Source organism: Scyliorhinus torazame, chromosome 15 (genome assembly GCF_047496885.1).
Source record: "Scyliorhinus torazame isolate Kashiwa2021f chromosome 15, sScyTor2.1, whole genome shotgun sequence".
Taxonomy (NCBI): domain Eukaryota; kingdom Metazoa; phylum Chordata; class Chondrichthyes; order Carcharhiniformes; family Scyliorhinidae; genus Scyliorhinus; species Scyliorhinus torazame.
The window spans coordinates 50,711,154-50,735,563 of NC_092721.1; the positions used below are offsets into that span (position 1 = coordinate 50,711,154).

Here is a 24,410-nt window from a genome sequence, read left to right on the forward strand (position 1 = left end):
AATCGGGGACAAAGCAGTATAAAGATGATTTCTTGAACTATGGCTTTAATTGTGCCAATGCAAATCATGATGAAAATCCATTGTGTGTTACATGCAGGAAAGTAATGGCAAATGAAAGTTTAAAACCATCAAAACCTCAAAGGCATGGCGGGTTTGAGGACAAATTTCTTGACCATTTTCAAAGGATGCAGCGGGAACTTAAATCGTCAGCTGAAGTCCTTAGCAGAAATGGAAAACTGAATGACCAAAGCAAGTGAGATCATGAGGACCAAGTAGGGTCACCTGTTGCATCAAAGATAAGTGAAAATAGTGGGTTTCGCGAAGGGAAGCTGGGGTGGGTCTCGAAGGTCGGCCGGTGTGGGTACCAAAGGTCGGTTGGTTGGTAAAAGTGGGTCGCGGGGAAAAAGTTCGAAAAACATGGACATAAACCACCAACATGTTACACAGGCACTCTATTTTTTAACCTATTCAGTTAATAGTGGTCGACATAAACACATTCTAAAGCCATTATTATTTTATAAATCCCAATCAAACCATCCCCAAGTGTAAACCATCTGGAGTATACCGAGAATTACACAGAACATACAACACTACTCCCCCTATTGACCACCCTCCCTCGCTTCCCCATCCCGCACTGCTAATCACCCCTCCCCCCACCGTCTAATGCTCCTCTTATCCCACCTCTGACTTCTGTCAGTTAGCCAATCATCTATCCATGCTAATATACTACCCCCAACACCATGGGCTCTTATCTTATTAAGTAGCCTTTTGTGCGATACCTTATTGACCACTTTTTGTAAATACAAGTATATTACATTTACTGGTTCCACATTATCTATCCTGCTTGTTATCACCCGAAGATTTTTCCCAATGACAATGTTAATCTTGTACTGATGTCCTCTAGTTTTGCTCTTCCCCGGAAAGGAAAATGCTATCCCCATGTCTATTTCATCAACCGTTTAATAACTTAAAGACCTCCATTGGGTCATCACTTAGTTTTGTATTCCGAAGAGAAAGGGCATCCAGCCTTCCTTGATTGATATAACTTGCATTTCTAGCACCATGCTTGTATATCTTTTTTATAATATGGCGACCACAAATGTCACTATTGTCAGCTATCTGACATCTGCTTAGGCTCGTGAGTTGTTGTCATGCATTTTCATGTGGCTGAACAGGTTGATTTTTAATCCATAGATTTTTGTCCCATAAGGTTTGCAGTGCAGGAAATATTTCCTTTAGTGCTGACATTCTGCCTCATCATTATCATGTTGGGAGTTGAGGTGTGATGAAGCTTGATGGAAAAGCTGTAGTCATTCTGATCGAGTGGTAGCAAGCTCCTCCCAGTCATGAAGGACAATGCTGCCATCTACAAGGAGAACTTCTGAGTCGCTCAGAAGCGTTTTCATTGTCCTCCCCTGAAACGTGGGCTATTTAGGAGTTGAGAGAACAGAACCTTGTGGGGGAGATGACTTTCAGACATGTGGACAGTGTTCAGTTCATCAAATTGATTTTGCAGGAGTTTAGCCTGAATGACACCAGTATTTGGTTGATAGTTCTCCGATTCAATCCAAAGGTTGCAGTAGAGGCATGCCAATTGAATTTCTCTAGCGCTCTTCTGTGGCATTGATACACAGTCCACTGCAGTACAAGAGTGTGGTGATGAAAGTTGCTTCGTACACTAAAACCAGTTGAATTGCAGTGTTCTTTGTCATTAAACACTCGCTGCCATACTTTGTATAAGGCTGAGGTGGCTCATCTGATCTGGTGTTGGCAAGTGTTCAACATTTTCCAGAATCTATAGCATTTCAGTATTATATTATAGTATACAGCATTTATATGGTGGTTTTCAGTAAAGCGTCTGGTCAGTGGTAGCCTCCAGCATGCTAATAATCAGTGGGGAATTCAGTGATGGTAATGCCATTGAATGTCAAGAGGAGATGGTTGCATTCTCTCTTGTTGGAGATGGTCATTGCCTGGCACAAATGTTACATACCACATCAGCCCAAGCCTGAATGTTGTCCAGATCTTGCTGCATATGGGCATTGACAGCTTCAATATCTGAGGAGTCGATAATGGTGCTGAACATTGTCATCAGCCAACATCCCCATTTCTGACCTTGTGATCGGGTGAAGGATATGGAGTCAACTGAAGGTGGTTGGGCCTAGGACACTTCCCTGAGGGATTCCTGCAGTGATATGTTGGGACTGAGATGGTTGACCTCCAAAAACTACAACAATCTTTTTTTTGCGCTAGTTATGAATCCAACTTGTAGAGAGGTTTCTCATTGACTCCAGTTTTGCTAGGGTTCTTTTGATGCCACACTCAAAAGGCCGTCAAATGTCCTCCCTTTGAGATGCAACCAATCTATGATCCTATGAAAACAATATTCTTGTCAGAAATGGGGATGTTCAGCACCATTATCGACTCCTCAGATGTTGAGGCTAGTCACACAGTATAAAGGTGTGCCAGCTTACAGTGCTGAATTTGGGTGCATTTGAGTGCTATAGTGAGAGTTTGATGACTGAGGGAGTGCTGAATTTGGGTGCATTTGAGTGCTATAGTGAGAGCTTGGTGACTGAGGGAGTTAGATGAGGAGGGAACAAGGTGCTGCTTTCATTTTGTTTCCTACACTTCCTCAAAGAGCGTGAAGGGAGCCAGGGGTTTACAGAGAGTGCAGCTGACTGGGAGCAGAGTCGGAGGGCGGACTTCCAGTTGGTTCACAGCACAGCTGCATTCTGTAAGATCATCGGGGATGGAGGCTCGGGCAGTTGCATGCTCCTCCTGTAGGATGTGGGTGGTGAGGGATACCACCGGGATCCCCGCTGACTACACCTGCGGGAAGTGCACCCAACTCCAGCTCCTCAGAGACCGCGTTAGGGAACTGGAGCTGGAGCAACTTCGGATCATCCGGGAGGCAGAGGGGGTGATAGAGAAGAGTTACAGGGAGGTAGCCACACCCAAGGTAAAGGAAAAGAGTAGCTGGGTTACAGTCAGCGGAAGAAAATGAAGGGGCAGACAGTGCAGGGATCCCTCATGGCCATTCCCCTTCAAAACAAGTATACCGTTTTGGATGATGTTGGGGGGGGATGACCTACCGGGGAAGGCCCTAGCGGCCAGGTCTCTGGCACTGAGCCTGGCTCTGGTGCTCAGAAGGGAAGGGGGGAGAATAAAAAAGCAATAGTGATAGGAGACTCAATGGTTAAGGGAATGGATAGGAGATCATGTGGTTGCGAACGAGACTCCCGGAAGGTATGTTGCCGCCCAGGTGCCAGGGTCAGGGATGTCTCGGATCGAGTCTACAGGATTCTTCAGGGGGAGGGTAAGCAACCAGAAGTTGTGGTGCACATAGGCACCAATGACATAGCTAAGCAAAGGGATGAGGATCTAAAAAGTGATTCTAGGAGTAAGGTTGGAAGCTAAAGAGTAGGACAAGCAGAGTAGTGATCTCAGGATTGCTACCGGTGCCACGTGCAAGTGAGGCAAGGAACAGACAGCGAGTGCAGCTGAACACGTGGCTACAGGGCTGGTGCAGGAGGGCAGGCTTCAGATATGTGGATCATTGGGCTATCTTCTGGGGAAGGTAGAACCTGTACATGAAGGACGGATTGCACCTAAACTGTAGGGGCACCAATATCCTGGGTGGGAGGTTTGCTAGAGCTCTTTGGGAGGGTTTAAACTAGTTTGGCAGGGGGGTGGGAACCAGAGCTATGGATCAGAGGATAGGGTAGCTGCTGATCAGGCATAAATAGTATGCAGCAAGTCTGTGAGGAAGGATAGACAGTTGATATGGCAAAGTTGCACTCAGTGGAATGGGTTAAAGTGTGTCTGTTTCAATGCAAGGAGTGTCGGGAATAAGGGAGATGAACTTCGAGCATGGATCAGTACTTGGAACTACGATGTTGTGGCCATTACGGAGACATGGATTTCACAGGAGCAGGAATAGTTGTTAGATGTTCCGGGGTTTAGATGATTTAAGAATTGGGAGGGAGGTAAAAGAGGAGGGGGAGTGGCGCTGTTAATTAGGGAGTGCACCACAGCTGCAGAAAAGGAGGTCGTTGAGGAGGGTTTGTCTACTGAGTCAGTATGGGTGGAAGTCAGAAACAAGAAAGGAGCAGTCACTTTATTGGGAGTTTTCTATAGACCCCCCCAATAGCAGCAGAGAGATAGAGGAACAGATTGGGCAGCAGATCTTCGAAAAGTGCAGAACAGAGTTGCTGTCATGGGTGACTTCAACTTCCCTAATATTGACTGGAACCTCCTTAGTGCAAATGGTTTGGATGGAGCAGATTTTATCAGGTGTGTGGAGGAAGGATTCCTGACTCCATATGTAGATAGGCCGACTAGGGGGGAGGCCATATTGGACTTGGGTGCTCGGCAACGAACCAGGCCAGGTGTCAGATGTCATGGTGGGAGAGCATTTCAGTGATAGTGGCCACAACTCCTTGACCTTTACCATAGTCATGGAGAGGGATAGGAACAGATAGTATGGGAAGGTATTTAATTTGGGGAGGGGAAATTATACTGCCATTAGACAGGAGCATAAAGTGGGAATAATTGTTCTTGGGGAAATGCACAACAGTAATGTGGGGGTTGTTTAAGGAGCACTTGCTGCGAGTGCTGGATAGTTTTGTCCCACTGAGACGAGGAAGGAATGGTAAAGTGAAGGAGCCTTGGATGACAAGAGAAGTGGAGCTTCTAGTCAAGAGGAAGAAGGAAGCTTACGGAAGGTTGAGGAAGCAAGGATCTGGCATGGCTCTAGAGGGTTACAAGGTCGCCAGGAAGGAACTCAAAAATGGACTGAGGAGAGCTAGAATGGGCATGAAAAAGCCCTGGCGGGAAGGATTACGGAAAACACCAAGGCGTTCTACACTTATGTGAGAAATAAGAGGATGATCAGAGTGAGAGTAGGGCCGATCAGGGATAGTGGAGGGAACTTAAGCCTAGAGTCTGAGGAAGTAGGGGAAGCCCTAAATGAATATTTTGCTTCAGTAATCATTAGACAGAGGGATCTTGTTGCTCATGAGAACAGTGTGGACCAGGTTAATAGACTCGAACAGGTTGATATTGAGAAGGAGGCTGTGCTGGAAATTTTGAAAAGCATCAGGATAGATAAGTCCAATTTTGAAAAGCATCAGGATAGATAAGTCCCCTGGGCCTGACGGGATATACCCAAGGTTACTACGGGAAGCGAGGGAGGCGATTACTGCGCCGTTGGCAATGATCTTTGAGTCGGTTAGATGGCTTTTGTTTCGGTGCAACATCGTGGGTCGAAGGGCCTGTACTGCGCTGTATTGTTCTATGTTCTATGTTCCTCACTCTCCACTGGAGTAGTACCTGATGATTGGAGGGAGGCGAATGTTGTTCCCCTGTTCAAGAAAGGGAATAGGGAAATCCCTGGGAATTACAGACCCATCAGTCTTATGTCTGTGGTCAGCAAAATATTGGAAAGGATTCTGAGAGATAGAATTTATGATTATTTAGAAAAACATAGTTTGATTAAGGATAGTCAGCATGGCTTTGTGAGGGGCAGGTCATGCCTCACAAGCCTCATTGAATTCTTTGAGGATGTGACGAGACACATTGATGAAGGTCGGGCAGTGGATGTGGTGTATATGGATTTTAGTAAGGCATTTGATAAGGTTCCTCATGGTAGGCTCATTCAGAAAGTTAGGGGGCATGGGATACAGGGAAATTTGGCTGTCTGGATACAGGATTGGCTGGCCGACAGAACACAGCGTGTGGTAGTGGATGGAAAGTATTCCGCCTGGACGTCGGTGACCAGTGGTGTCCCGCAAGGATCTGTTCTGCGACCTCTGCTTTTTGTGGGTTTTATAAATGACTTGGATGAGGAAGTGGAAGGGTGGGTTAGTAAGTTTGCCGATGACACGAAGGTTGGGGGAGTTGTAGATAGTGTTGAGGGTTGTTGCAGGTTACAACAGGACACTGACAGGATGCAGGGCTGGGCTGAGAAGTGGCAGACAGAGTTCAACCTTGATAAATGTGAAGTGATTCATTTTGGAAGGTCGAATTTGAATGCTGAATACAGGGTTAAAGGCAGGATTCTTGGAAGTGTGAAGGAACAGAGGGATCTTGGGGTCCACGTACATATATCCCTCAAAGTTGCCACCCAGGTTGATAGGGTTGTTAAGGCGGCATATGGTGTGTTGGCTTTCATTAACAGGGGTTTAAGAGCCACAAGGTTTTGCTGCGGCTTTATAAAACCCTAGTTAGACCACACTTGGAATATTGTGTCCAGTTCTGGTCGCCTCATTATAGGAAGGATGTTGATGCTTTGGCGAGGGTAGAGAGGAGATTTACCAGGGTGCTGCCTGGACTGGAGGGTATGTCTTATGAAGAAAGGTTGAGGGAGCTAGGGCTTTTCTCACTAGAGCGAAGAAGGCAGAGAGGTGACTTGATAGAGGTGTCCAAGGTGATGAGAGGCATGGATAGAGTGGATAACCAGAGACTTTTCCCCAGGCTGGAAATGGCTGTCACGAGGGGACATCATTTTAAGGTGATTGGAGGAAGGTACAGGGGAGATGTCAGAGGTAGGTTCTTTACCCAGAGAGTGGTGGGTGTGTGGAATGCACTGCCAGCAGTGGTGGTGGAGTCAGAGTCATTAGGGACATTTAAGCGACTCTTAGACAAGCACATGGACAGCAGTAAATTGAAGGGGTGTAGGTTAGGTTGATCTTCGATTAGGATAAATGGTCGGCACAACATCGTGGGCTGAAGGGCCTGTGCTGTACTGTTCTATGTTCTATTTGGCCTGTTGTGTCTGTGCTAGTCCTCTGAGGGAACAATTCAGGTACTGCCACTCCCTTGCCTTTTTTTCTGTGGCTGTCCCTGCAAATCTTTCCTTTTCAAATAGTGTTACAATATTCTTTTTGAAAGTCCCAATTTATTTTGGGCATGATCTTCCCAAAAGGGAACAAAGTTCCGGAGTGAGCGCATTTACCCGTGTGTTTCTCGGCACTCGCAGTGCCGAAATTCCCCTTGCAATGATCTTGCGAGGTGTTGAGAGTCGGGTAGATCCTGGGAGTAGGGTCTCCCGGCTTTCACCGGCCATGCTGCGCCACGGTGAGATGCTTTTCGGGCGCAACATGGCCAGAGGATGGATTCCTAGCCATTGACCTGCTCCTGTAGTCACAATATTTATATAGAACATTACAGCGCAGTACAGGCCCTTCGGCCCTCGATGTTGCGCCGACCTTTGAAACTACTCTAAAGCCCATCTACACTATTCCATTATCATCCATATGTTTATCCAATGACCATTTAAATGCCTTTAATGTTGGCGAGTCCACTACTATCGCAGGCAGGGCATTCCACGCCCTTACTACTCTCTGAGTAAAGAACCTACCTCTGACATCTGTCCTATATCTATCTCCCCTCAATTTAAAGCTATGTCCGCTCGTGCTAGACATCACCATCTGAGGAAAATGGCTCTCATTGTCCACCCTATCCAATCCTCTGATCATCTTGTATGCCTCTATTAAGTCACCTCTTAACCTTCTTCTCTCTCACGAAAACAGCCTCAAGTCCCTCAGCCTTTCCTCATAAGATCTTCCCTCCATACCAGGCAACATCCTGGTAAATCTCCTCTGCACCCTTTCCAATGCATCCTCATCTTTTCATTTTCATTTCTTTCCTATAATGTGGCAACCAGAACTGCACACAATACTCCAAATGCGGCCGCACCAGAGTTTTGTACAGCTACAACATGACCTCATGACTCCGAAACTCAATCCCTCTACCAATAAAAGCTGACATACCGTATGCCTTCTTAACAACCCTATCAACCTGGGTGGCAACTTTCAGGGATCTATGAACGTGGACAGCGAGATCTCTCTGCTCATCCACACTACCGAGAATCTTACCATTAGCCCAGTACTCTGTATTACTGTTACTCCTTTCAAAATGAATCACCTCACACTTTTCTGCATTAAAGTCCATTTGCCACTTCTCAGCCCAGCTCTGCAGCTTACCTATGTCCCTCTGTAATGTAGCCATGTAAAATGGCTGCGTTCCGATTAATCTGGCCAAAACCCAGTTTAAAATGGCTAACCCGAAAGGCTGCTGGGAAAAGCAGCCAAGAAGACACAGGCAGGCAGCTGCAGACAGGTTTGCATATTCAGCTCTGGGAACGTAGCCCAGATCGATACTCAGGGCTATCAACAGCCCTTCAACCCAGGTATCCGCAGTTTCATTCAGGACTGTTTACACCTAATCAACTCAGACATCCACAGTTAAATCGGCTATCCCCGGGAACAATTGCAACATATTAGCAATTGAATACCGGGCCAGACCTGTCGGCGCCTGCAGTGGCCGAGACAAAGACAGGTGCGCCCCCCCCCCCCCCCCCCCCCCGATCGAGGAATCGCCTCACCATTGGACACATCGACCCCAGAGACTGGGGACAGAATCCAATCACTTGGGACTCAGGGTCAAGGGCCGCCCCGGGAGGCGGGAAGCCCCTGGGCCCTATAAAAGTAAATGTCCAAGTTCAGATCTCTCTCTCTCTCATCTTCGCCTGCTCGAGACCTTCGGAAGACCAGCCACCGGCAGCAGTAAGTTTGAATCCAACGATCGCTATCCGGTAGAGACACCTAGCCACCGACCTGTAGCAGCTCTTTTTGAATCCCGCGGGCCAGATTTGATTGGACAAGCCATTCGTTTCCCTGACCTGGTGGGCTCTTCCTAAGTTAAGTATTGGCCAGTAGTGATAGGTTTGTTATATAGAAAGTAGTATTAGGGTATTAATATTGCTTGTTGTATATAATAAATGACCGTTGTTTTAATCCTTACTAAGCGGTGTGCTGTGTTATTAATCATAACCTAAACTTGAACCACGTGGCAGTATCATCAAGATACCTGGCGACTCATGAGCAAAGGTGACCGAAACAGAGCAAATAGAATAAAGCTAGAAAGAGCAACAGTAACCTGCAGCATCCTTCCGCACTATCCACAACTCCACCGACTTATGGCAAGTCCAGTTCAGTTTCTGGTGAATGATAACCCCAGGATGTTTATAATGGGGGATCAACTATGGTAATGTCATTGAATGTTATGGGGTGATGGTTAAAATCTCCAAGAAGATAGGTCATAGATTTAGCATAATTAGCTTGCTTTTGTACTCTAAAGCCCCTACTGGTAAAGCCGATGATGCCATATGCTTTATTAACTGCCCTCTCAACCTGTCCTGCCACTGTCAACAATTTATGCACATATATACCCAGTTTTGTATCATCTGTAAATTTTCAAATTGGCCCTGTACATCAAGATTTAGGTAATTAATATATATCAGGAAGAGCAGGGATCCTAATAACGAACTCCTGGGAAACTCTAAGAAAACCTTCTTCCAACCTGAAAAACAGCCATTAACCACTATGTTGTTTTCTGTCACCCAGCCAATCTTGGATCCACTTTGCTACTCCCTTTTTTTCAATTTAGCTCTAACTTTGCTCAAACCTGTTGTCATATCGTGTTAAATGTATTTTGGAAGTCCATGTGTACCACATTAATAGCATCACCCTCATCAACACTCTATTACATAATGAAAAAAACTGAAACAAGTTAGAACATGATTTTCCCGAAACAAATCCTCTCTACAAATCCCTGCTAGCTTTCCTTAATTAACTTCAATTTGCCCATTTTGGCAACACTCAAGGATACCCCAAGCTTCTTGGAAGCAGTATTGAAGAGATAGAGATTAGCTTGCAAATCTGGTGCAGAATGGACAACGAAACTGCAGTCATCCACAAACTGTAGATGATATATAAGATGGTCAGTTTAGTTTTGGCATGGAAGCAAACAAGATTAAAGAGTTTTCCATCTAGTCGGCATTTAATACTGACACCAGATGGCAGTTTGATCTTCGAGGTGAATACCTACTGTGAGGGTAAAAATAGTACGGGGGCTATCAAAGAGGCTTTCTGATTTCAGTCTGGAGTTAAGGCACCCGTTTCAGATCTCCCACTGAAGACCCCAATCGGAAACCCTGGATCAACCAAAAGGTTCACTCCCTGCTGAAGTTCCGGACGGAGGCGTTCAAGTCTGACGACCCTGACCTATATAAGAAATCCAGGTACGACACACGGAAAGCCATCAGGGATGCAAAAAGACAATACCGCATCAAACTAGAGTCCAGGCCAACGACACTAACCCACAACTATGGCAGGGCCAACACAAGATCACAGGCTATAAAACAAAGCCAGGTGGAATGGCTGGAGCATCCCTACCCGATGATCTGAACAACTTCTATGCTCGCTTTGAGCAGTCAGCCAAAGTATCAGTGCCACCCGCCCCAACAGCCCTGTACACACCCTCCCCACTATTACAGCCTCAGAGATAAGAGCTGCCTTCTTGAAAGTGAATCCGTGGAAAGCGACGGGCCCCGACGGAGCCCTTGGGCGAGCACTCAGAGCCTGCGCAGACCAGGCGAGTGTATTCGCAGATATCTTCACCACCTCACTCCTCCGCTGAGGTCCCCACCTCCCTCAAGAAGACCACCATAAGACCAGTGCCAAAGAGAAACAAGGTAGTCTGCCTCAACGACTACCGACCGGTGGTCCTAACGTCTGTTACCATGAAATGCTTCGAGCTGCTAATCATGAGACGGATCACTGCCAGCCTCCCAGACGGTCTCGATACACTGCAGTTTGCCTATCACCGCAACCGGTCCACAGCAGATGCTATCTCACTGGCTCTGCAATCAGCCAGGGGCAGCACAGTAGCACAAGTGGATAGCACTGTGGCTTCACAGCCCAGTGTCCCAGGTTCGATCACCGCTGGGTCACTGTCTGTGTGCAGTCTGCACGTTCTCCCCGTGTCTGCGTGGGTTTCCTCCGGATGCTCCGATTTCCTCCCACAGTCCAAAGACGTGCAGGTTAGGTGGATTGGCCATGATAAATTGCCCTTAGTGACCAAAAAGGTTAGGAGAGGTTATTGGGTAACAGGGATAGGGTGGAAGTGAGGGCTTAAGTGGGTCGGTGCAGGCTCGATGGGCCGAATGGCATCCTACTGCACTGTATGTTCTGTATCAATACTCGAACACCTCGACAACAAGGATACCTATGTAAGACTGCTGTTCATAGACTACAGCTCTGCCTTCAACACCATTATCCCAACAAGACTAATAACCAAACTCCGCAATTTTGGACTTGACCCCTCCCTGTGCAGCTGGATCCTCGACTTCCTCACCAACAGACCAACAAACCGCAATCTGTCAGGATAGGAAACAGCACTTCCTCCACAATAGTCCTCAACACCGATTCCCCGCAAGGATGTGTGCTCAGACCTCTACTGTACTCCCTATATACACATGACTGTGTGGCAAGATTTAACTCCAACTCAATCTATAAGTTTGCGGATGATACAACTGTGGTGGGCCGCATCTCAAACAACGCCGAATCAGACTACAGGAGGGAGATAAATTACGTGGTTGCATGGTGTACCGAAAACAACCTCTCTCTAAATGTTGGAAAGACCAACGAACTGATGATCGACTTCAGGAAGCGCAGCACGACACACACACCCGTCTGCATCAATGGCTCCCAAGTGGAGATGGCCAATAGCTTTAGGTTCCTGGGGGTCACCATCACCAAGAGTCCGTCCTGGTCCACTCATGTTGATGCAAGTCAAGAAAGTCCAACAACGTCTCTACTTCCTACGGAAGCTAAAGAAATTTGGCATGTCAACATCGACTCTCACTAACTTCTACAGATGTGCGATAGAGAGCATCCTATCCGGCTGCATCACAGCTTGGTATGGCAACTGCTCAGTCCAAGATTGCAAGAAACTGCAAACTGTGGTGAACTCAGCCCAACGCATCACACAAGCTTGCCACCCCCACATTGATTCTGTATACACCTCCCGCTGCCTCAGGAAGGCAGACAGCATTATCAGAGAACCCTTCCACCCAGGCATTGCCTTCTTCCAGGCCCTTTCATCAGGCAGAAGGTACAGAAATCTGAAGACTCGCACATCCAGACATACAGCTTCTTCCCCACAGCTACAAGACTCCTCAACGACTTCCCCTTGGACTGATCTGTTCCCTGTAAGGACACTATTCACGACGCCCTAGGCTGCTTTTCCTCGTGTATTTGCTTTGTTTGTTTTGTTTGGCCCCTTGTTCCGCACTGTAACAAATCACTGTCTATCGATGTACCATTTGTCAATGTTCTCTGCTGATTATTCTTTTGTCTACTATGTGCTACTGTGTACGTTCCCACGGCCGCAGAAAAATACTTTTCACTGTACTTCGGTACATGTGATAATAAATCAAATCAAATCAAGACAGCTGCAACCATATCATTGTGAAGCAATTGCAGGATCATGATCAAGTTTTTTGGATGTTCAAATCATTGGAGCACAATCCACAGAATTTTGCAATTTACTGAGTCAGTGGGCGGGATTCTCCGATGCCACGTCAGAGTGACCGCGCCGTCATGAACGCCGTCGCGTTTCACGACGGCGCGAACGGGCCGCCGTCAGCATCGATTCAGGCCCCGAAAAGGGGCCAGCAGCGGCGCCACGAGAAACGCGGTGGGCACGGCGCCAGAGCGGCGCCGTCAGTGCGCGACGCCCGGATGACACGGTGCTTTATGATCACATGTGCGTGATCATCGCATAGTTACAGGGGCTAGGGCACTTGTATGTGAATGTCATGATTAAAGTCACTGTTACACCAAACCTAGATGCCTGGTGCTATGTCTGGTGCCTGAGGGGTCTTGAAGGGGACCGAGTGGCGCTGGGGTCGAAGTTCGGTACAACGGTGAGGCCGGGTGCGGCCCCCTCCCCCCAATCCCCCATCGTCCTCGGAACACTGCTGCCAACTACCCCACATAGCCATGTGATGGAGTGTCCGTGACGCATACAGGGCCCACCCAGGTGGAGGGTGCAGCTGTGGCCATGAGTCAGACATTGTCTAACGATCCGGAGCTCACAACTCATCGCAGAGCGGGTTGTCATCGTTCAACATGGCACTGATCACACCCACTTACACAAGCAATCGTGTGAGACCATCCCGTTGTGCCGCAGGTGTAGGGAGCTGTGCATGCAGTGGTGTGGGAGCTAGGGTTGTCGGATGGTGCGTTTGGGCGGAACGGTGGTGCAAGTGCCCCTGCTCAGTGAGGCCCTCCCCCCTAGCTGGTAAAACATGTGGCGATCAATGCCTCGCGTGCTCGCTCGCCAAGCCAGTGGCGCCATGCAGCATCCCGGCCATATCCAGCCCCCATGTTGCGTCTATGCACCCCCTCCTCCTCTTCCTCATCTAGAGATGCGTCGCCTCATCGGGCTCCCCCTGTGCCTCCTCCTGCTCCTCCTACAGGAAATCGCCCCTCTGCAGGACTATGTTGTGTAGGACGCAGCAGACAACAATGATGCGGCCGACCCTCTCCGAATGGTACTGGAGGGCCCCTCCAGAGCGTTCCAGGCACCTGAAGCACATCTTCAAGAGGCCAAAGCACCTCTCCATAACATCCCTGGTTGTTGCATGGGCCTCATTGTAGCGGGTCTCCGCGTTGGTCTGTGGCCTCCGTACAGGCGTCATCAGCCACGTCCGCAACGGGTAACCCCTGTTTGCCCAGCAACCAGCCCCTCAGCCGGAGGGGGGGGGGTTGTCCCTCGAACATGGCGGGCATGAAAGATTGCGCCAGTGTAAAGCATCCTGCACAATGCCGGGGTACTAGGCGCACGCGTGCATGATCTTCATGCGGTGGTCGCAGACACCACCTGAATGCTCATGGAGTAGGTCGCCTTTCTGTTCATGAACACGGCCCTGTTCTCAGCTGGTGGCGACGTGCACCCCATCAATCGCCCCCTGGACCATTGGTGTCCTGGCCACGGAGGCGAATCCTGCTGCCCGGGCATCCTGGTGTGCGCGGTCGTCTGTAAACTGGATGTACCGGTCTGCGATGGGATATAGGGCGTCGGTGACTGCTCGGAAGCACCGGTGCACCGATGCCTGGGAGATACCGGACAGGCCCCCGCTTGGTGCCTGGAACGACCCCGTTGCTTAGACATTGAGGGCAACCGTCACCTTCAAGGCCACCGGGATAGCATGCCCTCCCACCGTTCCACGTGGTGCCAGGTGCGCCATGAGGTGGCAGATATGGGCAACGGTTTCCCTACTCATCCTGCGTTGCCTCCTGCATACCCTATCCAGCAGGTCCTCGAAGGATATGCGGTGACAGTACACTCAAGGCCTCATGGAGCGCCTCTGGCGCCTTGGCACCACCACCTGCTCCTCCTCCTCCTCCCCCTGCGTCCCATCAAAATCGGTATCCTCGGCCTGTGCATCCCCATCGATGTGGTGGTCATCGTCCCCCTCCGTCTCCTCTTGCTCCTGTCTGGCGGGGGGGCATGCAGCCTGAGTGGGTGCCATCTGGCCCTCTGCAGCCCGTCCCTCTGCTGCAGCCGCTGCTGCCACAGCTGCTCTGAGCTGCCTGCGTCGACGCTGCCAAAGGGCCACCTGCAAGGCAGCGGCTCCAACCACGGCGGCAAACATCGCTGGCTGGTGGTCAAACATTAGGATCTGCAGGGGGGCGAGGGATACAACATTTTAAGGATGGCGCATTGACACCTCAACAGCCAGGTGCCATGGGATACATGTGTGCCCCAGTTGGCTGGTGTCGCTGCAGACACGCAGGCAGCCTGACCCCTGCCCACAGTATCCGTCCACCGCCCAGTTTTGCCCGTCCCCCCTCATTGCGCCACCGTGGGCTAGCCATGCCCTCACGGGGGCTGGCATGTGTGTCGCCTTGACCCTTCCCAGAGATGGTCTCCGTCAGCTGGGTGTTGCGGCACCTCTGGGAGTGTGGGGTGGGGCTGGGTGCACCCAAGGTCAAGGTGTGTGGCCGCGCGGGATGGCAGCGCCAGTGGCCTTTGCCCATCAGCATGACCTCAACCTGCGGGCGTGGCTTCGCCACCGCCCTGCCATGGCAGGCCGGCTGGCATGTCGCAGAAACCCCCCCCTCCCCCACCCCGGGATTGGCTGCACCCTCACCCTCTCCGGGAATGGCTGCAACCCCCCCTCCCCCCTCCGAGCACGACTGCACCCTTTCCCCCCCACCCCCGAGCATGGCTGCACCCTTACCCCCCCCCCCAAAGCATGGCTGCACCCTTCCCGCGACCCCCGAGCATGGCAGCACCCCCCCCCCCCCCCCCCCCCCCCCCCCCGAGCATCGCTGCACCCTTCCCCACTCTCCTACTCCTCCCCCCTGTTTTTTCGGTGTTTTTCTTGTTTCTCCTTTAGTAGGCATTCCACTATTTTTCCTATTACCAACATTGAACTGCCTGGTCTATCGTTTTCTGCATGTCATCCTCCACTACAGCCTATACGGGCAGCATAATAGCACAGCGGGTAGCACTATTGCTTCACAGCGCCAGGGTCCCAGGTTCGATTCCTGGCTTGGGTCACTATCTGCATGTTCTCCCCGTGTTTGCGTGGGTTTCCTCCGGGTGCTCCAGTTTCCTCCCACAAGTCCTGAAAGACTTGCTGTTAGGTGAATTGGCCATTTTGAATTCTCTCTGTGTGTACCTGAACTGGAGCCGGAATGTGGCGACTAGGGACTTTTCACAGTAGCTTCATTGCAGTGCAATGTAAGCCGAATTGTGATAATAAATATTATTATATTGTATTATTTGGATGACCAACACCTTGGATGAGTCAGTCAGTTTTGATGCTGTCATTTCCAAGTAATTTAGTTTCCTGAAAATTTTAGCTGCCTTGCACTAAATATTTTTCACATGCAATTGCCAATGTATATGAGAAGCTAAAATAAATCAAGCATTGTAATAGATAATGGTTTTCAATTATTAACACTGACCTGTCACTGACGTGTTCAATCCAAAGTTCCAGCTCAGACTCTGAAGCAGTCTCTTTAATCTGTAAATTTAAACTCATTTTAAAGCAAGCTCAGAAAAATATTATAAACAAAAAGCAAAAACAACATATGTGGCAAATCTGAGAACGGAAATTGCAGTCAAAAGATGTTCAGGTTAGGTACATTGGCCATGATAAATGGGCGGGCTTTCTGGGATAGGATGGGGGATTGAGCTAGGTAGAATACACTTTTGGAGGGTCGGTGCAGATTCGAAAAGTCACCTCCTGCATTGTAGGGATTCTATGCAAACATGCAGCAGTTTAAACAGCATCTGTAGAGCGAACAGATAATTTAACACTTGTGTGAGTTTTGAAGAAAGATCCACAATTAAAACATGAATGCGCAGTGCAGCCGCATTTTTTTAATATGGTCGCAGCGTTTTTGAAGGCTGCTCGCAGCCGGCATTGTTAAAAGCCGGCTGCAAAAAGTTCGGAGAGAATGATATGATTGGTTGCTTTCTGAACTTCGATGCTGATGAAGTGGAAGCCTCTTACACCAAGAATCTGCGGAGCACTGCGGAGAATTGCGTCCCGGCGTCGATTCTCCGACCCGGCGGAGGGTCGGCGAATTCCGCCCAATATTTTGGGGACAAACAATATCATGGATATAATAAAGGTTTTGAGCTTCAAGCGTCAGAAGACTGACAGTGGTAAATTAACTACATTGATTCAGCAAGCTACACAATGTTTGAGCAAGTTTATTGAGATTGCAGCTCACAAGAAGCACAACTACATTCTCGATTAGACAAATGTGTGTGCAGCTGCAGAGAAGGAAGATGTGCCTGTTCGCAGGCTTCCAGCGTAAAATGGTTGTCTTTTGCCCATCAGATGAAGAATATAAGGAGTGTTCAAAGAAGAAAGCAGAGGAAGAGGGAAAGGATGTCCCAGTGCATGCTGTTCTGAAAATGAAAGGTATCTTCACGCTGCCTGAGTCAGATGACTTTCAGGATGAAGTGACCTACGCAGATCTCCAAAAGGAAGATGCTCAGAAATACAAGGAGGAAAGTAAAACTGCCCTACCACCAGAGAAAAAAACGAATACCAGCTCTGGGAAGAGAGCGATGAATCTGGGTCGAAGTGGTCAACGGGGTGGAATGAACCAGCACAATAGAGGTGGCCAGAGTGGAGGGCGATGTGGATATCAGAACCTGCTCCTGTTGCCCTGCAATTACCGAGGGGGTTCAAACCATGGATAATATAATAGAAGAGGAAATCAACAGTTTCGTGGCTATGCTCACAATCAGCGTTTCACTCCGATGGTAGGCTACAACTGGGGTGGTTTTGTCAAAAGACCCTCTTACAGTGGCAGAGTAGGTGCCTACAACCACAGGTCCAGGCAGCAACCAAAGAGGCTATGGACAAAATTTCAGGGGCAGGAGAAATCGTGGCTTTAACCAAGGCTACAGAAATGAAAACTTCCTCTAAGGTCAGGGCTTCAAACAGAACTGGAGCCGTCAGCAGCAGGTGCGACTTCAACAGTTCTGGAGTCAGTACAGCAATCAGTATAACAAAGACGACTACTAGGATCTGCAGTGAGTGATCCAATGATGGCTTCACCGCAGCTGTAACTTAAACCAATAGATGTCAACTTTTAAAATCTTGATTTTTAACATTCAAAAACAAATTGCCTGCAGGTCGTATTTGGAAATGTTATCAATTAATTGATTTTTAAGTGTCTTTTATTTTTTTATATTTTAATTCTAATGTTTAGCTGAAATGTGGTGAACCTCCAATTTCTAGAGGATGAAAACATTTTCAGTTTCTGCATTTTTTTACTGTAAAATTTTATCAAATAAAACCCCCCCTGAACTTGTAAAAAAAAAAGCCGGCTGCTGCAGCTGTTGCCCGCTAATTTGTGCAATCGGAGACGCAGAAGATTTTAAAAAAATTCTATGTAATCTTCCTGCCTGAAGGGAGGCAGAGAGCAGGCCACACCCCCCGGACGTTGACATCACGTGCTTTGGACGTGATTTCGATTCCTCCATTTTGTCAGCAGCAAACACGGCAAGAGTGAGTCGCAAAGGTCGGCCGGCGTGGGTCGCAAAGGTCGGCCGGCGTGGGCCGCAAAGGTCGGCCGGCGTGGGTCGCAAAGGTCGGCCGGCGTGGGCCGCAAAGGTCGGATGGCGTGGGCCGCAAAGGTCGGCCGGCGTGGGCCGCAAAGGTCGGCCGGCGTGGGCCGCAAAGGTCGGCCGGCGTGGGCCGCAAAGGCCGGCCGGCGTGGGTCGCAAAGGTCGGCCGGCGTGGGTCGCAAAGGTCGGCCGGCGTGGGTCGCAAAGGTCGGCCGGCGTGGGTCGCAAAGGCCGGCCGGCGTGGGTCGCAAAGGTCGGCCGGCGTGGGTCGCAAAGGTCGGCCGGCGTGGGTCGCAAAGGTCGGCCGGCGTGGGTCGCAAAGGTCGGCCGGCGTGGGTCGCAAAGGTCGGCCGGCGTGGGTCGCAAAGGTCGGCCGGCTGGTAAAAATGAGTCCCCGGAAAAAAAGTTTGAAAAACACTGATCTAGAGAGTCTGGGGACCCGGGTTCAAATCTCACCGCATTAACGTTTTTAAAATGGAATACTAATCGGCGCCATCGTGAGCACTTGCTGGGGAGGCCGGTGAATGACAAAAGGCCATTGGATGACGGGTGGGTCTCGTTAATTGTATGCAAATGGAGCTTAAGTGGTGAGAATTGGGTTTCGCCGCGCTACGGCAGGATTCCAAATTTGCCTGCAGGAGCAGGCCGGTTGCATCGCGAACTGTTTGGCATCTGCCGTGGTTTCCGTTTTTGGCTTCTCCTGCTATTCACTGGCCTCATTATGCTTGAGCAAGAGTGTAACAAGGCCGGAAGATCGTGCCCCATGCTTGACAAATCTACTAGAATTCTTTGACTTAACTAGTAGAGTTGACCAGGGAGAACCGGTAGATGTGGTTTATTTACACTTACAGAAGGCTTTCGACAAGGTCTCACATAGCAGATTACTACATAAGTTAAAGCGTATAGGATTGCGGGTAGTGTCTCGAGATGGAAGGAAAGCTAGTTAGCAGACAGGAAGCAAAATGTTGGAATAAATGGGCCTTTTTGCGATTGGCAGGCACTGACAAGTGGGGTACCACAGCGATCTGTGCGAGGATCCCAACTGTTCACATTATATATTTTGTTCTATAAATTTAGAGTACCCAATTCATTTTTTCCAATTAAGGAGCAATTTAGCGGGGCCAATCCACCTACCCTGCACATCTTTGGGTTGTGGGGGCGAAACCCACGCAAACACGGGGAGAATGTGCAAACTCCACATGGACAGACCCAGGGCCGGGATCGAACCTGGGACCTCGACGCCGTGAGTTAGCAGTGCCACCATCCCGCCCACATTATACTTTAACGACTTTGACAATGGAACTAAATGTATGATCTTCAAATTTGCAGATGATACAAAGTTGGGTGGGAGGATGAACTGTGAGCAATTTAGACAGGCTCAGTGAGTGGGCATTTGCATGGCAGCTGCAGTATAACGTAGATAAATGTGATCTGCTTTTTAAGGCCCCTCTAGAAGATCTACAGTGCTCACTTGGCCGGCCTGTTTGAGGAAGGGTGATGTGGAGCCATGCGGATGTGTCGTACCCCGTTTGCCTTCATAAATTGCTCAAACTCTTCGTTGGTGACGGGGATACCAATACCTGTGACTGGCACCTTCGTAATGCCGTGGGTGCTAAAGGACAGCTGGAGCTTCGCAACCATAGCCTTCGATGTGGTGATGACATCCGATGGACTTTCAGCCACTTGGAATGGGCATCAGCCATGAGAAGAATTGACCTTTAAAAAGGTCCAGCGAAATAGTCATGTAGACACGCCCAAGGCCGGCCGGGCCATTCCCACGGATGTAGCAGGGTGTCGGGGGGGGGGGGGGGGGGGGGGGGGGGTGTCTGCTGTTTCTGGCATTGTTGGGCCAGTCATTCAATCATGCCATCCAGGTTTGGCTGCCCGCCGCATGTAACTGCAGGCTAACATCTTCATTTTTGACACCCCTTGGTGTCCGTTGTGCAGATCCCAAAGAATGGCATCTCTACCCTGTATTGGACCATGACATGAGCTCGCCCAAGATGGATGTCATTTTCTGTGTTGAGCTCCAGCATTTTGGCCACGAAGGCTCCTAGTTCTTTGGGCAGCTTCTCTTACTGACCCCGTGTAAGATTATGTGACATACTTTCACCTATACGGTGTCTTTCTGCGTCTAGTCGCTTATCTAGGTAGCGGTGACTGGCAAGATGTCCATAAAGTTAGGTATTGAAATTACTTTGTCGGCTCTCAGTGGAGATGGGGGAAATGTGTCGGCAGCGGGAACCTGCCCAACGCATCCACATTCGCAACTGGCAATGTTCAAAGGTGTACTTGTATGTTGCTACCATCGTTGAATCCGGGGTGACGCTTTTGGCGGGATTGCCTTGTCCTCTTTAATTATTGTAGTCCGTCACACTGGTGAATCAACGCCCGTACATGTACTGACAAAATTTCTTCACCGCGAATATGACGGCCAGACCTTCCATTTCTATCCGAGCGTAATTGCGCTCCGCAGCGGCCAATGCCTCTGACATGAAGGCTGTAGACCTTTTTCTTCCGGCAGCCATGTGGTGGGATAATATAGCTCCGATTCCATAAGGCGAGGTATCACACATTCACAAAAGAGTTTTGTAGAGATCATAATGTGTCAATAATCTGGACGACGTTACTTGCTGCTCCACCCTGGTACAGCTTCCTCCTGAGGCCCTCTCCATACCCATTCTTGGTGTTCTTCAGCAATGTGTGCAAAGGGGCGAGCATGGTCGCTAGACCATGAATAAATTACCTGTAGCAGTTATAGAATCATAGAATTACAGTGCAGAAGGAGACCATTCGGCCCATCGAGTCTGCACCAGCCCTTGGAAAGAGCAATCCGCTTAAGCCTACATCTCCACCCTGCTTCACAGCTCCAGGGTCCCAGGTTCGATTCCGTCTTGGGTCACTGTCTGTGCGGAATCTGCACATCCTCCCCGTGTGTGCGTAGATTTCCTCCGGGTGCTCCGGTTTCCTCCCACAGTCCAAAGAGGTGCAGGGTATGTGGATTGGCCATGATAAATTGCCCTTCCGTGTCCAAAATTGTCCTTAGTGTTGGGTGGGGTTACTGGGTTATGGGGATAGGGTGGGGGTGTTGACCTTGGGTAGGGTGCACTTTCCAAGAGCCGATGCACACTCGATGGGCCTAATGGCCTCCTTCTGCACTGTAAATTCTATGATAATCTATCCCTCTAACCCAGTAACGCCACCTAACCTTTTTGGACAATAAGGGCACCTAACCTGCACATCTTTGGACTGCGGGGGGAAACCGGAGCACCCGGCGGAAACCCACGCAGACACGGGGAGAACGTGCAGATTCCGCTGAGTGACCCAAGCCGGGAATCGATCCTGGGACCCTGGAGCTGTGAAGCACAGAGCTAACCAATGTGCTGCTGTGCCGGCCATAAGTAGTTTATGAGGCCTAAGAACGACCGTAACTCTTGTATTTTCCGAAGTGGATCGCCTGCACTTTTACCTCTACCGGGTGCAGTCTGTCTCACCCACACGATACCCCAAGTAAGTAACTTCCTTGCCGTAGAAAATGCACTTTCCCCTCTTGAGGCGCATATCCGTCACGGAAAATCGGTGGCGGACTTCCTCCAGGTTGCTCAGGTGCTCCCTTTCCATAGCTCAGGTGAGCAGGACGTCATCCAGGTAGACTACCACACGTGGTAGCCCTCTCAGGATGATCTCCACAACTTGCTGAAAAATTGCACATGCCGATGACACTCCAAACTGCAGTCTTGTGTATGCGTAGAGGCCCCTGTGGGTATTAATAGTTATGTAGTGCCTGGAATCGGCGTCCAACTCTAGCTGGAGATAGGCGAAGCTCATGTCGAGCCTGGAAAAAGAATGACCTTCAGCTAACATACCTTTTAGTTTTTCTATCCATGGAAATGGGTACCTGTCCAGACGGGAGGCCTTTTTGACACATCATTTATCATTCCAATTTAGATTAGAATTAAAAAATATCACACATCTGCTTTCCAATAACGGGCATCATTTTACCAGCCAGATGGAAGTGGATTCTGGTGCACGTAGGGTGGGGGAACTAGGAAAAGCCTCTTCCGGCTTTCCCTGCGGCAGATTGCAAGACCTATGGGGAAACCATCTGGAAAAAGCAATTGTGTTGATTTTAAAGGCAAGAAAGACATTTTTAACCCTGAAGTTCTATTTTCCCAGCAACACATGGCATCTACGCCATGTCTGCACTTCACCAGGGTCACCAACATGAGTGAACAGTGGAAAGAGCTCCTTCAGTAAAACGGACAAGCTGGAAATGTTTTGACTTATCATTTCCGACTTTGTATGGGCAGGGAAGGTGCCGAGGATGGGGAGGTCCCTGCTACAGAGGCAGAGGCAGCAGGGGGGGCCGAACTTGCTTCATTATTATTGGGCGGCGAATGTGGACAAGGTGCGGCGGTGGTGGGAAGGAGAAGGGGTAGAGTGGGTTAGGATGGAGGAGGAATCTTAGTAAGGGGTCTAGTTTGAGAGCTATGTTTGGCAGCATTGCCAATGGCTCCGAGTAGGTATTCAAGGAGCCCGGTGGTGCAGTCCACAGTGAAGATATGGAATCAGTTGAGGAGGCATTTTAGGGTGGAAGGGATATCGGTGCTAACACCGCTCATGCGTTTGAGCCGGGGGGATGGATAGTGTATACAGGAGGTGGTGGGAAGTGGGGCTGGTCAAGGTGAGGGATCTGTATTTGGAGGAAGGGTTCGCCAGTCTGGAGGAGCTAAGGGAGAGAGTAGAGCTGCCAAGGGGGAGTGAGCTCAGGTATCTGCAGGTTAGGGACTTTGCGCAAAAGATCTGAAGGGGGTTCCCTAGATTGCCGGAATACACCCTGCCGGCGCGACTGCTGCTTCCGGATGTGGAAGGGGAGGGAAGAATTGCGGCTATATACAAGTGGCTGAGGTAGCAGGGAGGCAAGCGGGTGGTGAAGATCAAGGAGAAATGGGAAGGAGAGTTGGGAGGGGAGATCAACTGGGGAGCATGGAGTAAGGCACTGCGTAGGGTAAACGGGACTTCCTCATGTGCAAGGATGAGCCTGATACAGTTCAAGGTGGTGCACAGGGTGCATATGACTCGGGCGAAAATGAGTTGGTTCTTTCAGGGGGTAGCAGATGAGTGTGAGAGGTGTGGGCGGGGCCAACGAATACGTGCACATGTTTTGGGGTTGCGAAGAATTGGGAAGATTTTGGGCGGGAGTGTTCGCGGTCTTAGCCAGGACGAGGAGGTGGAACCGGACCCTTTTGTGGCGATATTTGGGGTTTCAGAGAAGCCGGAGCTCATGGAGAGGAGGAACGCCAATGTCTTGGCCTTCGCTTCTCTGATTGCATGGCGGCGAATTTTGCTGGAGTGGCAGTTGACATCGACACCAGGGGTAGCGGCTTGGTTGGGTGACCTGTACGTCTTCCTGCGATTAGAGAAGTATTAGTTAAGGGGCTCAGCAGGGGGATTTGAGGAAAGGTGGGGGATGTTTGTGACCGTGTTTGAGGGGCTGTTCGTTGCGGGGGGTGGGTGAAAAGGAGGAAAGCTCTGTACAGACTGTATAGTTGATGGTTGGGAAGCATGTTTCCCGGGGTGTTTCTTCGCTGTAACCTGTTTTGATATATGTTTGTAATAAAATACATTTTAAAAAAGGGGAATGTTTTGACTTGTTACACTGAAGAGGCGACACTGAAGAGCACTGAGTGTACACTGAGAGTCAAAGCGCTTCTCTCACTACTTGACAGGTGAGTGTCAACGTTTTGAAAGGCATGTCACTTGTTGGGTATTTCATTCATCTTAATTTGCTGTCAGCCTTCATCACAACATGGGAGTGTAGCCAAGTAAAATGGCTGCTTCCCGATTAATTTGGCCAAAACCCGATTTAAAATGGCTAACCGGAAAGGCTGATGGGAAAAGCAGGTAACAAGACACAAACGGACAGCTGCAGGCAGAATATCATATTCGGCTCTGGGGAAGTCGGCCCAGATCGATACTCAGGACTATTAACAGCCCATCAACCCAGACATCTGCATTTATACTCAGGACTATTAGCAGTCCATCAACCCAGACATCTGCAGTTTAATCGGCTATCCCCGGGAACAATTGCAACATATTAGCAATTGAATACCGGGCCAGACCTGTCGGCGCCTGCAGTGGCCGAAACAAAGGCAGGTGAACGACCACCCCCCGATCGGGGAATCGCCTCGCAATTGGACGTATCGAACCCAGTGATTGGGAACAAGTCCAATCACTTGGGGCTCAGGGTCAAGGGCCGCCCCGAAAGGCGGGAAGCCTCTGGGCCCTATAAAGTGAGGGGCCAAGTTCAGATCGCTCTCTCTCTCCCTTCTTCGCCTGCTCGAGACCTTCGCAAGAACATCAACCGGCAACTGTAAGTTTGAATCCAGCGATCGCTATCCGATAAAGACTCCTAGCCATCGACCTGTATCAGCCTTTGGAATCCCGCGGGCCAG

At 49.6% G+C, this 24,410-nt stretch overlaps 1 protein-coding gene and 1 pseudogene across 2 annotated transcripts in view; one reads left to right on the forward strand and one right to left on the reverse strand.

Moving 5' to 3' along the window:
• The window catches only part of LOC140391590 (dTDP-D-glucose 4,6-dehydratase-like), a 126,434-nt gene that overhangs the window by 14,203 nt on the left and 87,821 nt on the right, over window positions 1-24,410 (reverse strand). For both annotated transcript variants that reach the window (XM_072476233.1, XM_072476234.1), the window contains exon 10: window positions 15,831-15,889. In XM_072476233.1, the coding sequence (XP_072332334.1) occupies window positions 15,831-15,889 (59 nt within the window). The remainder of the gene's footprint in view (window positions 1-15,830; window positions 15,890-24,410) is intronic.
• LOC140391695 (heterogeneous nuclear ribonucleoprotein U-like) lies at window positions 16,356-17,490 on the forward strand (annotated as a pseudogene).